Genomic DNA, 16,910 nt, shown 5'->3' on the forward strand with positions numbered 1-16,910 from the left:
CTTTTTTTTTTTTTTTTTCCCAATATTGTCACTCATCCTGTGTGCTTCTTACCTCTGTGTACTTTGCCAGCCTGTCTGTTTACCACTTGCCTTTTTGTTCCCATGCGAAGCTGGCAGGCTTGCCCTGTTAGCCAGGGAGATATAAAGGCGGTCTGGGGAGCCAGTAAATCAGCCGGGCTTAGAGACAAGCTCCACTCTCCCCGTCCCCAGCTGCTTTCCCTGATTAAACCGCCGGGCTGGCACAGAGAAAGAAGGAAAAGGGCAGTGAGAGGAGCTGGCAGACTGGGAAGAAAAAAAAAAAAAGCAAACCAAACTAGAAAAGCACATATTGTCTGCCGCTCTGCTCTAACAGCCCGTCCTCTCAAGCTGGAAACTCGACAGGAGCGGATTGATGGAGTTCACAGATTTATTTTTTTCATCAAATATGCTCACACCAATTGTACATTTTAGTTCGTATTGGCACATCGCCCCCCTTGAAGTCCTCCCCTCAGTGAGCCTCGTACTAAAAGCTGAGCCTGACCGGTGGTCAGTGAGGGAGTAAGAGCAAAAGGATTAACTCAAGTTGCAATCGAACAAACAATCAACCGCTGATGTAGTTAGTAACACATGTCCCACAGATCTGCCCTTTCTGATCTGACTCACACGCTGCCTCTGAGAAATGTTTGCACGTCTACATCCCAATCTGTCAAATATCACAGACGATTGAGAGGCCTCCTGATATTTCGAAAGCGATTTGCTCAGTCCAGCGTGATTCAGTCGAGACAGCAGTGAATGCGGACGGCCAGTCTCAGCTCTGCACAGAGCCATGGACGTACGGTGTCTTTTCAGCCGGATACACCATTCAAGATGGTGCCGCGTCCCCCACAGTGATTGCTGTACGACCAACACATGCACCGAAACACTTAACACTCTTTTGATTCTTTTCAGTCATTTTATATTCAGATAAGTGTTGCAGTTATTTCTGCTCAATTGTTGCAGAAGCATCATAAAACGTGCACTCAAATTATATCCTAATTGATTTAAACTGTATTTTTCTTTGCAACAAAACCATCAAAAGATGGGTGCACAGAATGGGAGAAGGGCCACAGAGAGGCTGGCCGACTGTCAGAATCTGTGACAGAGGGGCTGTGAGGCAGAGCAGGGGTGCCATGGAGCCAGCCCACTTCGACCGGAGTGGTGTGCATCCAGCTCACGAGAACCACAGTGTCCTGCCAAACACAAAAATGTTCCAGAGCAGTGATCAACAGCAAGCTCACTCGGAGGTGCTAGCCGGGTGATCCGTGCTTGTTCAGCTGCATACTTGCTTGCATATTACATTTGGTGCAGGTCCACATACTTGTGTGCTACTTTAGTTTCCTCAGTGGTGGCAGCGCGCTGTCTAATCACACGCATTTATGCGGAAAGGTACAGATGAACGTGTCCCTGCAAAACACGGGCCACTGAATCCACCAACATTCAACATTATTATTTCACCCAAACTAATGTTTTTATAATTGGAAGTCGTGGGTAAATGAGTCTCTTTATATTAGTCATGTACGTCATTCAGGTCATCTGAGCATCATCATTTTGAGAGATTTCTAAAACATTATTAAGAGTACATGCAGCCACTTAGCGAGCTGACAAACTATGAGCATGTCTGGATTGTGTTGCTTTTCATGGCCTCCACTCAATATGGTTATGCAAGCAGCCCCTGCAGCCAATCAGAACAGTCTCGACAGAACAACGTGGTGCTATCATTAGACTGCAATATCTGAAAAAAAAAGAACACTCCTGTCCAAATTGAATTTAAGGTCATCAGAGAAGCAGCAGAAACGAGCACTTAGATGATGCAGTTTGCATGACTGGATGATGATTGTGGTCTCGTGGTAGGTTTTTCGGTGATGATTTTTGCTGTTTGATCAGAAGCAGCTGATGAGTTGGGGGTTTGTTTGGGGGTTTGTTTGTTTTTTTTTACCATGAAGACCATTAAAGACCAGTTTAGACCATCAAATAACCATCAGTCATGGTTTCAGATGGATTTTGCAGGCTAGCAAAGCTAATTTACAGTCATGCTAGTGGCTCTGAGGCTGCACTGAGGAGTGGTGGTGGTTTGAGCTAAATGCTAATGTCAACAAGCTAAAATGCTCAGGATGACGATGAGAAACATGCTAATGAACAAGTATGATTCCTGCCATGTATGTATAAGTTAGCATGCTAACGTTTGCTAATTAGTTCAGCTGAGGCTGATGGGAATGTTTTGCAGGTCAAGTATGTCTGCAGCACATCAAAGGATTTTTGTGTGACCACACACACAATATGTGGCCGACTGAAAACTGCTGGATAACTGCTCGCATGCCAGGCGTGCGAGCACGAGCGCATGGCCGCACGACGTAGCACTATTTTTTCCGGCAGGTTGATTTGAACTCGTGTCAGGCGCAGTCTCTCTGGACTCTGGCTGTTATGTGAATACGCTCCTAACCCCTCACACACACATACACTATGGCCCTGTCCGAGATGCCTGTGCGATGAGAGATGTGTTTGTCAATAATACATCTCTCAGGAACCAAAGAAGTGTCAGGTGGCGTGTCTGGTCTGCTTGTATTTCTGCCCGCATGAGTTTGTGTCCCTGAATGCCTCCCCGCCTGACTGTCTGCCAAAGGATGAAGGGACGGATAGGTGTACTGATTACAGAGATAGATACGTAGATGGGTGCAGGCACTGCTGCGTTTCTTTCTCTCCTCTTTTTCTTCTTCTCTATCCACCTTCCCCTCCCAGTTGTTCAGCCATAAATGCGGAAAAACGTGGTACAGCAGTGGGTCAAATTAGGTACATTAGCCACTGGATCGTTTTGATTCAATTAGCCACATAATCTAGCATGTAAAGGTCACTGTGAGCTGGTGGGGACTGCTGTGTGTTTGTGTGTGTGTGTGTGTGTGTGTGTCAGGGCGGGTCAGCGGGCTGTGTTGACGAAGCGTTGGGGGAAAGAAGACGGAGAGAGATGAATCGAGCAGGAGAGGGGAGGAAAAAGAGACAGATAGGGTAGGAGAGGAGAAGAGGATGGAGGGGGAGATGACATTGATGGTGATGAGGTGGAGGAAGGTGTGGAGGGGGATTAAGGGAGATGACAGGCAGAGGCAGGGTAGGATAGATTTATAAAGGAAGACAGGGAAAGGGACAAGAAATATTGAGCACAGGAGGTGCGGAAGAGAAAGCCTGTGTTCTTTCGCTTTGTGTTCACTGTTCCTTTGGTACATTTCGAAGCATGCTGCCTGAAAAGGTTTGTGCTCGGGAGTCTCGGCTCCTCAAGAAGCAGCATCAGGCGCTTGCAGCCAACGGAACGAGTCCCATGACCGAGCAAAAAAAATGCTTTTTATCATAAGGTTTTTCATTTTCTGCAGTCAACATCTTGTCTGGTTTGTTCTTGTGAGGTCAGGCTGCTGTTCATGGTGTGAAATTACGTCAGTGGAGAGGGGAACAAGGAAGGAACTGAGTCCAGGTGGGACAAAAATATCTGTGGATTGTCGACGCAGCCACGTTTCCCTCGCTCAGCCGTACAGGAGTGTAGTCAAGATGAAGCGGCTGTTGATCAGAAAGTAACCCGAAGTAGAATAAAACACAGACTGTTCTGTCAAAAAATGGTTAAAAATTCTAGATGTTTATAAAAAGGAAAACCAAAAAAAGGAAAATGCCTTTAGAAACCAAACATTGTGGTGTTGTATGCATCCATCTATTATATGAAGGGTGCTGTTGTCAGTGCAGTTAAATGTTTTGTCGTTGACACAGGCCAGTTGGCCCTCACAGATGGTCCCACAGACAAATGTCATGTTGGAAATGTCACGCCAGTCTTTACATGGTCGCTCTGCTGGCGTGGCGCGTGGAGCTGGCAGAGCCCACTTTTGCAGCACAGTGTGTGTGTGCGCACACGGTGAGAGAAATGCCCAAATCAATGTTTTTTTTTTTTTAATGCGCTCCCGTGTGTGCTTGTACAGTATGTTTTCGAGCGTCGCGCGGCCGAATCACGCCAACCTCCCCCACTGTCTCCGGTGGAGTCGCATCAAGATCCTCTTTAATGAGAAATATTCTAATTTTCCCTCTAATCAAATGTACACAGAAAGACATTATGCTCGTGCACCCCTCGCTTCAGCACAAACATCTCATTTGCTTCGTGCACAGCAAGATGTCATTTGAGAGGCATGCTTATTATTTAGATGGAGTGGCATTGCAATGTTTATAATACACATTAAAATGAATGCGGATAGAAAGCCATGCAAAACACAGAGATTTGAGAGCAAAATGACCAGACTGAAACGCTCAATTTGAGTTTATATTCACCCACACAAGTGTTGTCACTTATGTTGCCTGAGTAGGCCTCTCCTCAGGACTGTGGGTGTGTGCGGACTGTGTTCGACTCCCTCAGCCTTTTGTTGGTTTGCGCTTTTCAGAGCAGGTCAACTCACACCTTTGCCGTTTGTGTAAGCACCTGCAGTTTAGTGTCCTCACATAATCGCCAGCATCGCTCTTCCTGACTTCAGCCTGAGCAGAGGTGCAGCCAGTGAGGGGATTGAAAACCCCTGTGTTCATGTACAGGGCCTTTAATTTGTCTGAACAGTAGAGATTTTTTAAATACAGTCCAGGTCTAAGATAGTCTAAGATAAGATAATACTGTACCTAAATAAGTTGTTAAATCATGAAATATTTGTTGTTGTTTTTTTTTGGTGACTTAGTTACTGCCCACAGTGCTCGGACAATAAACTACTCTAGCTAGCAAGCTAACAGTTAACACGCCAGCCAGTCAGGAACATGCTAGCATGCGAGTCAGTCACAGTAACTACCTTCTCTTCTTTGTTTTCTTTATGTTGAGCCTTTGGTCTCCTTTTCTCGGGATTACAGTGATCCCTCGCTATAACGCGGTTTACTTTTCACGGTTTCGCTACTTCACGGATTTGCATCGTGCATTGTGTTCTGCATTCTGATTGGCTAAAAAGTCACTCCGCTTCTTCTCTACCTGTGCTTCAATAACGTTGCAGTTTAATATGTACATGTACGTAAAACAGCTCGCCAAATTTACATTACGTACGTGCAAATTCTCTTGTAATTTCGGAGTTCTGCCTATCACTATGTTCTTCTCCCGAACAAACACACCTGCACCGCGGGCTTCAAAAGAAGAAAACACTGCAGAGCGGAGTCAGGATGCAGCGACTCAGTCTGAAGAGCAGTGAAATACACCTGAGTCACTATTTGTCCGACTGTACTTTGTATTTTTTTCATAATCATTTTTAATTTTCTCCCGTTTAATCCAATTACTCGGTTCGCGGTGGGCGGTGCTAATCTCCGTAATTTGAAGCCTTCTGTTCACATCGATGATTAAAATTATTATTTGACAGTACAGTACAGAAGTTATTTGTTAAAAAAACGTTTCTAAAGTACTTGTATTTGTGAAACAAATGCTTGAGCCTGTAAAATGGTTTGTTCTTTCTTTCAATGTATAATAGAGTATTTAATTGTACAATAATTGTAAAAAAAATAATAAAAGTTTCTACTTCACGGATTTTGCCTATCACGGGTTCTTTTTGGAACGTAACCCCCGCGAAAAACAAGGGTATACTGTACACATAATTCGATTCAATGAAGAGTAATCGAGGAGGGGAAATAAAAGCTCTGTGAGCAGCTTGCCAGCTCCCAATAGGGTGTTTAAAATATTAGCTGCAGGCAACACGACTAACACTTATTAAATCAGTGTTAACAGTACGTCTTTCGTGGGGTTTCACTGGACCTTTGCGAGTCGTTGACCTAGCAAGCAACCATAACTTAAATATCAACATTGAACGTTTGTTGCTAGGTTAATCCGCAGGACAATAAAAGCTACTCAACCAAGCAAAAACCAAATGACAGTCATCCCAGAGCACGTTGGTACTGAGGTCGTGGACCCAACCGCTAACAAAAGTGTGTGCCTCCATATGCTTTCATTTGGTTTTTAGAGTAGAACGACGTCTGAAGGACCAGGTAGTTGGTTATATCTGCTGTCTAAGTAGCTGAACTCAAAGTCACATGACTGACAGTTTGTACCGGAGGGTTAAAGTAAAATGGATGATGCAACACAGCTCAGATACAAAAGCGTCTTTCGCCTCAGACTGTCTAGCTCTCCATTTCCCCAAAGGTCACCACTGTCAACACGCTGCTTTTGGACAACAGCGTGGATTTGTGTGTCAGAGTTCGCCTAAATTGAATTTGACTCACCCTGACAGGTGCCACGGAGCTCAGAGAGAGAGAGGTCAATCAAACAGTCTGTCGGCGCCCACGCAGCCCTGAGAAGAGGGCTGTACTACGAACCGAGATGAATGTGTTAGCGAGGTGTGTCGAGCCTGAAGCCAGAGCTTTCAACGTCACGACGGTGGATCGCCATGGTTACGAATGCTGCACGCCTAGCCTTCTCCGGAGGAGGTTTTGTTTAGAGTTTCGGCTTTAAATCAGCTATAAAAAGTGAAACCCTTTCACTAAATCTTTTTCTAACGATATTCTCTATGAGCAATGCACTGATCGCATCGTGTTGTGGTTTTATGCTACAGCACCATACACACGTTCAGTTGGTTGATGTAGTAAATCATGTTTTTCCCGTTTGCTTCAGGTTATTTCAACACTTTCAGTTTGACACAGCAGATCATCCATAAAAGAAAAAGAATGACGAAGGTGCAGCAACTACAGACCATCTTGGATTATATTTTTGGTCCACTTTGATTTGGCTTAAAACTAAAGTGATTTCCACGTATCCGTCATTATTGGACAGTGTCAGAACTAAATGCAATTCATGAGTATAATGTTTAAATATGCTGTATGAAATTTAATTAAGATCACTCTACAATGGGACGAAACAAATACATCAACTTAGCTGTTTCCTGCCAGCTTTACCCTCACAGCTTATTTGCAGCAACAGTGTTTTTGCTCTAAAATGTCCTTATATTCTTCATAACTATCCATTATAACAACCTGCTCCTCTTGACTGAAGTAGGCGGCATGCAATCGGTCCATTTTGTGCAGAAGGAGAGTCAAATGATGCACCAAACGCCCCCTTTTATGAGAACACACACAGAGCCTGATGAAGAAAACCTGAGTTAACGAGGAAAGCTAATAACCGCTGAACGTTGTGGCACCTGTTATCTCTGATATGGGTTTTAGGCTTTGTTGAGCCAGTTTATGCAAAGAAAGCCTGGCTGTGTCGACCTTGCGTGGTAGCATACCCCCCAAGAGGTTTAATAAGACAAAATGAACAAAAACACCTGTGTGGATGGACCATGAATGTGCAGGTCCTTCCCCTTTTGCAACCATGAAAATTAACTGTGCAAGATTTCCTGACTTAAGTCTCTGTAGAGCTTCATGTAGCTCATGTTAGCAGGGAGCACCGCAAACCAAGTTAACACAAAAGTAATTAAACAGGCCGAGTTATGCAGAGCAGTCATTGCACTGTTTGGTTGCTGCTGCACAATCGTTGCCTTGTGTTTGTTGGTTATGGACATGTGTTCATTTTGACACTCTTTGGGGGTCAGCCAGGCAAAGCAAACTGTGTTTTCATTCCGTGATGATGATAGACATCTGCGGATGCTACACTTTGTGCTTTGTGTGTGTGTGTGTGTGTGTAGTTCTGAATCAGAACATCCAATCTGCAGTCTACCTGTTTGGGCTAAGCGTTTTTGTTCCACAGCAGAAATGTGACGCAGCTCTGTGTTCGTATGCATTCATCTGAAAAATAGGCCAGTTCCCATGAGAAGCTCCATCTCTCTCCATCTCTGCATGTGTGCTTCTCTCTCTCCTTATGCCTCTCCAGCCACATCTTTTCCTGTCCGTCCATTTGTTCCCGTTTTCACACCCACATCCCTCCTTCTCTGTTTTCTCCAGCCATTCACTCTTCTTCTCACCTTTCGATCCTTTTCTCACTTCCTGCTCTCTCTCTTACTCAGTGAGTTGTTCACACACACGCTCGCTCGTTCATTTGCACCCACTCACGCACACACTCTTAACACTTGTTTGCTCCCTCACTCTTCCTCTCCCTCCCTGTTGCATTACAGTGGATCCTTCCCTCTGTCTCCAACTCCCTCTAAATCCATACTATTAAGTTACATAATTAGATCAGTGCTCTGTCAATAAGTAGCACTCTGTAGGAGCGTTTCTGTCTTATGGACTAGAGAAACCTTCCCTCTAGTCCCCCTTCACACCCTCACACACAGGTTTGTCATCACTCATCATTATCTGCTCCAGCAGCACCATGACCTTCTCTGTCAGTCAGGCAGCTCCCTTTGTTTGCTCTGTAATACAAAGAGAGCTTTTGGTACAGCACCATACCCGTGTTTTTGCATGTTTTAGCCCATGAATTACAAATAATGTAATAGCAATAAGCCTTCATACCTTCGACTTGGTTAAGGTTAAGGATAGATCATGGTCAGTTCAACTTAGCTCAGTCACATCAACATTTATGACAACAAACATTTTGAACCTTAGTCAGAGTTCAGCTACAGCAAGCTAGCAAATTTGCAGCTTTGAGGAAATGTAAGCAGTCTTGACAGTGATGACCTTTGAAGGAATAGAGAGAGCCAAACAGGCAAAATGGAAGAAGTGATTATATTAGTGCATTGACAGTCATTTCATCAGGTAGCAAGGCCCCATTTCTTTGCTGTGCATTGTAGCTATACTATTTGAACACAATGACTGGAAAGATTAGTTCAGTCTATCAACACATACACTATATTACAGGTTTACAGTAATTCAACTTGTCATGTGCCACCTAAACTTAGCATAAAGTTTGACCAAATTCCCCCAAAATTGGCAAAGGAAATCAAAGCAAAATACTGTGCATTTCCAGCTACTACTGTTATGTGAATAGGAGCTGTGTGCTTTGAGATAAACAAAATAGAAAATAGCAGTTACTGGATGTAACTCCAGTTCTATGAGTATGTTTGCAACCCTCTACCTGTTATCGCAGCCACAGTAAGTCATATTATTTGTAATATCCTGTGACTTTTATCACAGTACTGAAGTGCTTAAACAAACAACCTGTGCTGTCATTTTCCAGTTAGAAGAGTCACTGGAATCAGCTCATGATGCAAGTAACTGAAAACAGTGTCTGTCAGCAACCTCAAAACTTATGGAAGACTTTGGAAAGTGGTTTGCAGAAAAGTGAAGTGTGAATAATTTGTGGCTAATGGTCTAAAAAATATGAAGCCACCAGCGCGGTCCTTTAAGACCTCATGCTGCGTACTCCCAAGAGTCAACAGCCTCCAAGACGATCCAGCAATGTGTCAGTAAATGTCAGCCATGAGTCAGAGCCGTCCTCTCACCAGCAGCCATGTGAAACGGGCTAAGAACAGTACGGAGTGAGGCAGATAGTGTCGAGCCAAACATTTCTATTATCTATGTAAATCAGCCAATGATTAACGGCAATCAGGCCTGTATTCAGTGTTTCACTCGTCTGCTGTGTCTCCAGCTTCAGTGGAACTGTGAAGGAGACGCTGACAGAAAGACATTGACAGAGCGACCACCTCTATAAAAACACGACAATATTTGGCTGGAGTCTGGTTGCAGGGATTTGATTTGTTCCACTTATGCTGGTGATAGGTGTAAATGACTACCTGACAAGTTAGTGACATGCGATAGAAGAACTAAAATGGATACATAAAAAAACCTGTGAAACACGTTAGTGCGATTAGATTTTCTCTGTCACTCTCTTCACCTATTTCTTCCCGACAGCTATCTCAGTCCCTCCTCCTGCTCCCCTCCTCTTCTCGTGGTCTCTCCTTTCCCTCCTTCTTTCTCCCTGGCCGACGTCGGCGTTGTCACTCTCCTTTAATGCGCTGAATGAGAGGTTTGGAAGGGAAGCGTGACAGGAGCGTGGATCCATGTTTCCATTTTTAGACCGGGGTCAGGGGCAGATCACACCTTCCCGTGTTTGTTTCGCACCGACGCTCCACAGGGTCTCTTATGTAAAACACAGTGGGTGTGTTTGTGCGCGTCGGTGTGTCTGTGTGTGTGTTTGTGGGACATAGAAAGATGACATATCTGTTTCTCTGTGTGTGTGTGTGTCAAACTCAACCTCAGCCTCTTTAATGTATGTTTTTATCCGCACAGGAAAAAATTATCACTCATACGGGTCAAACTAAAATGACTTGATGAATACAGGCTAATCATCATGGGTTATTACCAAAGCACTGGGGTTCTGACCTTTAAACATATTATTGGCTGTGTGTAAACTGGCACTGATAACTCATTCTTCTCATGTGGATGAGTCTTCTATGTGTTTTTTCTAATGTGGAAGGTTGGTCCTAATAGAGTATGTGCAGTTGTAACTGAGGGATATGCGTTACGCTTGGTGATGCATTGACTACTTGAAGGGCTAGTTAGCAGCCAGCAAGCTAACTGTTAGTCAGTTATCTCTTCTCGATTGTTCTGCTTACTGGCATTTTGTTCACCATTGCAGGCCATTTTGTTGAATAAAGTTATTGAAGAGGGAAAATAAAGCTTTCAGAGTAAGTCAGCCTGGATTTTGATGGATGCGGTGCGAGACCACTCTGTAAAAAAGCGTTAACCTTTCAGGTAATCCTCAGTATCGAGAGCCACAGAATGGCTGCGTAATGGCATCATTTTTCACTGTTTATCCTCTCAGCGCAGTTTTAGGAAAATGACTGCTGGACAGCTCACTGCGGTCCAGGTAATTGGAGCAAATCCAGACCTGACTGACCTCTGGCTCCCTCAGACGGCCTCTTATTAAAGCCAATTCCCAGTCTGAGCAAGTGTGACTGTTTAATGAAAGATCTTACCTTTGCCTCCCACTCTCAGCTCTGATGGATGAGGGGGTTTTAAGGTTTATTGTCAGACTGCTCTGTGTCTTAGAGGATCAAAGCGAAAATATATATTTTTGGACATTTTATCAGACATCTGGAACTACCTCGGAGGTCGGTTTCATTCAGGTCCTGCTCGAGTGCCTCGGATCATTTCATATCACTTTGCGATGTGTGTTGATAGCTGACATGTAGTGGGTGTTTCAGACTGAGGGGTGTCACCTTCTATCAGTGGTGATGGCTTAAACCCGTCCCATTCAGGCCTGCAGGACTGCAAAAAAAAAAAACCCTGAAAGATCATGAATATTATCAATATCATGGAGAAAAAAAAACAAAAATTCAAGTTTAACTTCTTTTTCACTTTTTACCAGTTTATGTCTCCACAATTGAAATGTAACTTGTGCATTTCCAGCATAAACCACGCATCATTGTCATTCAGGCTGATTCCGCTCACAAAGAAAGAAGTTGGCTCATTAAAGTGCGCATTTTTTTAGCAGGAATATACAAAGAAATGCTGAACAACTTTCTGGGCCGCAGTGTTCTATGTGTACCCATTTTAATGATGTATCCCTGTCTTTGGAAATATGTGCATGAGACTGCTGAGCCGCAGCACTTTTTAACACATTGATCTCTCGTACCAAAATCTCAGTTTGTCTCCAACCGTTTTTTCATTGACGCCGTGAGATGACGAGCAAAAAATAAGCCCACACTCATGATGCTGATGCTCTTCGCGGATCAAGCGGAAACGCAACTGTGTGCTAAAATGTGCCCTAGATGTTGCCTCCTTTTCTCCCGCGAACTGCAATCCACTCACCTGTTACTAAAATACTGCTTTTTACAGGAGAACTCTGAGTGTACAAGGGTGCAGAGGATGAGTAATGACAGTTATCAGGAACTAGACAGGCTCGAGATCACCCCTTGGGTGTCTGTTGGGGGCGTTTTAAGTCTGAGCTCCCATTTCTGAGATGCTTTTAAGACAAGATACCCCTCTTGTTGCACTGGTCAAACAAATGATCACTTTGTTTCTGCAGGCTGTTATTCACAGTAGTTTTTTTTTAAATCAGAACATTGTGTTTTTTCTGTGTGTGTGTGTGTACATGTGTGTGTGCTGCTGCAATCAGTAAAATGCAGGGCTGGAGATGGAACACAGCAGGCTGCACTGCTGAGAACAGAAATCCAGTTTTTACTCCCGCTGCTGCTGCTGCTGCTGCTGCTGCTGTTGCGTGGTTTTGGGTGTGCATGCATGCATTGATGTGGACGCGTGTGTCCGCTCAGCGCATGCATTTGCTAGTATGTATCTTGAGTTTGCAGACGGCTAATAAGGCTGCCTGCGACTTTCATTACCCGCCAAGACTTGTGCGAGTGTAGGTCAAGCTTTTAAAAACCAGAATTTCACAGCATCTCATTTCTTTTCCTGTTCTCGTTCTGTCTGACTGGATACCGTGGCAGAAAAGTAAAGAGTTATTATGCAAATCCCTCAATTGAATGTCTTTGTTTTGGGGAAGAGAGAGAGAGAGAGAGATAACAATTCTTTTGAAGAGATGAAAAGCAGAATGCTAATTCTGAGTTGCCTGTAGAGACACAGAGAGTCAGACAATGCTGGAGACTTTTTCTTTAATGAGTATTATCTTCTCTGTATTTGTGTTCTCTGAGGTATTCCACGTGCGTTTCTGTGCATGTGTACGTACCTCTGTGGGTGAGAATATGTTTTTTTCCGCCCTCGTTCAAAGACATAATTTCCATAATCACACCTTAAATAGAGTCTTTGCAGGTGCATGTGTTTGTGAGGCCATCGTATGTGTACTTGTCCGTGTTTCTTTCCCTCTATCATAGCTATATCACATCATAGCTGAAGTGGGAAATGGACCCCATGCAGGTGTCTGTGTTGTTGATCGCAGCCTGTTTAGAGCCTTGTTGATGATGATTGGAGGTAATCTGCCTACATGGAGCAACATGGTGCCAGAGTTGCAAGTATAATTATACTGAATGAGAACAGACAGAGAGAGAGAGGTGGTAGAGAGAGAGAGAGAGAGAAGGGAAGAGCCATTGAAACTTACTGGTGAGAGACTAATAATAGCTGATGCTAACCCTTCTCCAGAGGAGTGGCTGGTATGCATGTAGAGAGGCTGTGATTGGTGCATGAGTGGTTGGCTCTTAGAAAGAGAGGCTGTGGTTGGTTTGCTGACTTGATATGGAATAACTTTTTTTATACTTGAGGTCGTTATCAGCTATAAAAAAAGGACCTTTTCCATTCTTAGACTGGACAAGCAACAGTTGCTTATTAATTTCCTTGTGTCTTCATGTCCCACAGGTATTACAGCGCCACCATCCTGCAGATGTCAGGAGTGCGGGATGACAGGCTGGCGATCTGGCTGGCTGGACTCACTACGCTCACCAACTTCCTGTTTACTCTCCTGGGAGTGTGGCTGGTGGAGAGAGTGGGGCGCAGGAAGCTCACCCTGGGCAGTATCGTAGGTAAGTCGCTCAGATTGTCCACATCAGGTGCTGATGTCTACAGATTATAGTTTTTTTTTTCTTTTTTTTCTCGACAGGTACATGTTTGAGTTTGAGTCTGTTGGCCATCGGTTTTCTGATGTCTGCACAGCACAGTCCTCCTGTCACCTTCCACCCATTAGACCCATCTATGGCCAACTCTACCTGCTCCAGATACCAGTAAGTGCAAACATCAAGAGTTCAGTGTGGAGCTGAGCTACATCAGACCCCGTGCTGCTGGAAAACTTGCTCCTCTGTTATGGCACCATCATCGTTTATCATTACCAACCATTAGCAGAAAATACTGGGTAGATACAGCACAGTTCTCCCACAGATCCTGACATTATGATCCAAATAGGAGCTGTTAAAAACTGCTCAGGACCTACAATTGATTGGTTTGAGCCCTGGAGGTCCCACTGCTGATTACCATCCCAAAGATATAAAGAAAAAAACAGCTTTACAATATTTAGATATTGAACAATCCAACATCCACGTGTCTTCTGAGGATTGAGATTGGACATACTTTTTAAAAATACTAGCGGAAGTGCGAAGGGGATTTAAAGAGTACTCCACCAGCTCTTCACTAGGGTTGATATTAAGTGTCATTTTTCACATTTGGTCACATTCTGCACAGGTATAGATGAAAACAGAGAGTTATGGCAAGACCACTATTCACCTTAGAGCACTTCTCTTCTTTGTGAAAGCACTCAATTTTTTAAAATGTCAGAATATCAATCCAGAGTGCAGGAGAGCACTCTGAGTGGTGGAGAGCTTCAGAGGATAAAACCCCTCAAAAAGGATATATGCGTCGAAGTTATTGCAGGTTTTCACACATGCATTAATAGAGACTTCTGTGTTTTTCAGCACTTTTCGGCACTCAAAACCAATGTAAAGTGTCTTAGTAAGGTGTTGGGCCACCACATGCTGCCAGAACAGCTGTGCCGGCATTCATTCAACAAGTCTCTGGTCATTTGGTGTTTTGATGATGGTGGTGGAGAGTGCCGTCGAACACGACAGTCCAAAATCTCCTAAAGGTGTTCAAGTGGGTTGAGTAACTGCAACGGCCCTAGCACATGATTCACATAATTTTCCTACTCATCAAACCATACAGTGACCCTATGGAAGGGGGCACTGTCATCCTGTCCCATTAGGACAGAAATCTTTGCCCATTCAGGGGAACTTTGGATTAATTTGTAGTGACCTTTCCCTCTAAGGGGACAAGTGGGTCCAAACCATGCCAGCAAAAGCCCCCCTCAACACTGAACTGTCAAATCTGCATTCATCTTTGTAATGAAGGGTTGATGCACAGCAAGCCTACGACCGTGTCTCTGGTCTTGCTACCACAGTCTGATCACATCTGGTGTTGAGGTACTCTCATGCATCAGATTGAAAAACACCTGTTTGGAGCATTCCACAGGTAAACAGGTTCATTGGTAACAGGTGATAGTACCATGATATTACTACATGAGCTCTGGAACACTTAGCGTTAATTTGCTTTAGTCACTGTTCCTACTGAAAATACGAACCAGCTGAGAGTCTTTGTGACTGAAGTTCCTGCCATCCTTTTGCCATCTTGATGGAAATCAAGCGGGCCTGCTCAGCATTTTTTACGCATCCCGCAGAGTAGGGTTGGATGTTAATTGCTTAATTGTACCATGCAGTGCACCTGTGTGGAAGCATCTGCATTCGTTACGTTTCTCCACTCATTTATTCAGGCTTTTTTCTTAAATCTTGTCACCCGTCTGTACGGAGTCTGGCTACAGGTCAGATCTAAACCCTTTACCCATCAGGAAGATCAGTTCATAACAGAGAGTCTAATACACATCTGTATATTAATTACATTATTCAGGGCACAATCTTTATTGTGTTTCCTCTGACTGATTATTAATAACTGGCTAAAACCAGGGGTTGTCATGGAAACCCTCCTCTAAAGATGCTTTGTAAATATTGTTCATGTCTATATGACTTGTGTCCCAAAACCATAGGACTAAACTACAGTTTACTTCATTGTCTCCATTGGCAACAAAAGGCAAACACAGAAACAGAAGAGTGTGTTTTGATGTAACCCAGAGATCAGATGCCTCCATGTCCCAGTTTACTCTCGCTCACACAGACACAAGTTGAAGCTCACATGCAAAGACGGTCTTTCATCATAACAGCAAACGGCGCCTAATGGACTCGCTGCCCAGTACCCACACGCTGTAACACACACCACTGTGCACACACACACACACACACACAGAAACACAGAGGTAATTGGAAGAGGTGAGTGCTTTTACCACACTGTAGTGGCTTCATTGAGTTCACTTTGCTCCGTATGAGCCGACACATCCCCTCGCTGACCACGGCAGCGTCGGAGACCCACCACAGGCCTCTCGCATTCGCTGTGGAAGGGACGTCCCGTTTGAGGATGTGCTCTTGGGGCATCTCCAGTGGACTGTCGGTTTCTTGCCTAGAAAATGTTGCAATCTCTGGGATGTGTTACTTTTAAATTAAAGATCAACCCCTTAGTAACTGTTGCTGTTCCCGTTGATATCATTTCCACTCCTGCACAGCACGTGTGTAGTTACAGTCATATCGTTAGCAGATTGACCAATCAAAATTCTTAATCGCTTTTTGAACAAAGGGTCCTGGACTTCAGTCAGAGTTTAACATCAGCAGGGTCCCAATTTCTAGCCAGTGACTGTCAATTTTGCCAGCTGAAAATGTCTACTGCCAGTTGCAGATTTTATTAGCTGGTTAAGCTAACGTTAGCTCCATGAGTTGGTTGAAAATATGTGTTTGACTGACTGTTTAATGCTTCCAACTGATATGTTAAAAACAATAAGCTTGTAAAAGGGGACTTAAATATTCAGATAAAGGTAAACAGAGGCAGGGTCCTAATTTCTAGCCAGCAACCATTGATTTTGCCATCTGAAAATGCAGCTGTCAGATTTTATTAGTTGTGGTTAGCCTGCTAGTTAAGCTAACATGATTTGGTTTAAAACACATTTTTGACTGTTTAATGCTTCCAGCTGACTTGTTTAAAACAATAAGTTTGTAAAAGGAGTCCCAGATATTCAGACAGAGGTAAACAGAAGCAGGGTCCTAATTTCTAGCCAGCAACCATCGTTTTGCCAGCTTAAAATGTCATCCTCCGCTAGCAGATTTTATTGGTTTTAGCTAGCTAACTAGTTAAGCTAACTTTACCGCCATGAGTTGGTTGAAAACGTGTCTTTGGCTGTTTAATGCCTCCAACTGACATGCTTAAAACAATATGTTTGTAAAAGGAGTCCCAAATATTCAGACAGATTTTGAACGACCGAGGATCAAGCCAGGCAAAAGTCATCACCAGTTGATGATTCATGTAGAAGAGCTACATTAGCGCTGATAAACACACATTACATTCTTTTCATCTTTACTGCCATGTATCAGATGTACACAACTGAATAATAGATTTTATTAAATGTTTTGCACACTATTTATGCAGTTGTGATCATGGAGAAAACTCTTCAGCTTTGCAAATACATAATTAAAGTTTTTATATTTATTAAAATAATAATATTATACTTGCATATTTTTAAATATCTGAATCGTAGCTGCAGCTATGCTGTTGCACGTCACCTTCACACAGTA

The 16,910-nt window shown here is 43.6% G+C and overlaps 1 protein-coding gene across 1 annotated transcript in view; it reads left to right on the plus strand.

The window, feature by feature from the left end:
• The window catches only part of LOC121625907 (proton myo-inositol cotransporter-like), a 59,799-nt gene that overhangs the window by 39,803 nt on the left and 3,086 nt on the right, over positions 1-16,910 (plus strand). The window contains exons 6-7 of the mRNA XM_041964226.1: positions 13,114-13,277; positions 13,355-13,475. Coding sequence (XP_041820160.1) covers positions 13,114-13,277; positions 13,355-13,475 — 285 coding nt within the window. The remainder of the gene's footprint in view (positions 1-13,113; positions 13,278-13,354; positions 13,476-16,910) is intronic.

Source organism: Chelmon rostratus, chromosome 22 (assembly GCF_017976325.1).
Source record: "Chelmon rostratus isolate fCheRos1 chromosome 22, fCheRos1.pri, whole genome shotgun sequence".
NCBI classification, from domain to species: domain Eukaryota; kingdom Metazoa; phylum Chordata; class Actinopteri; order Chaetodontiformes; family Chaetodontidae; genus Chelmon; species Chelmon rostratus.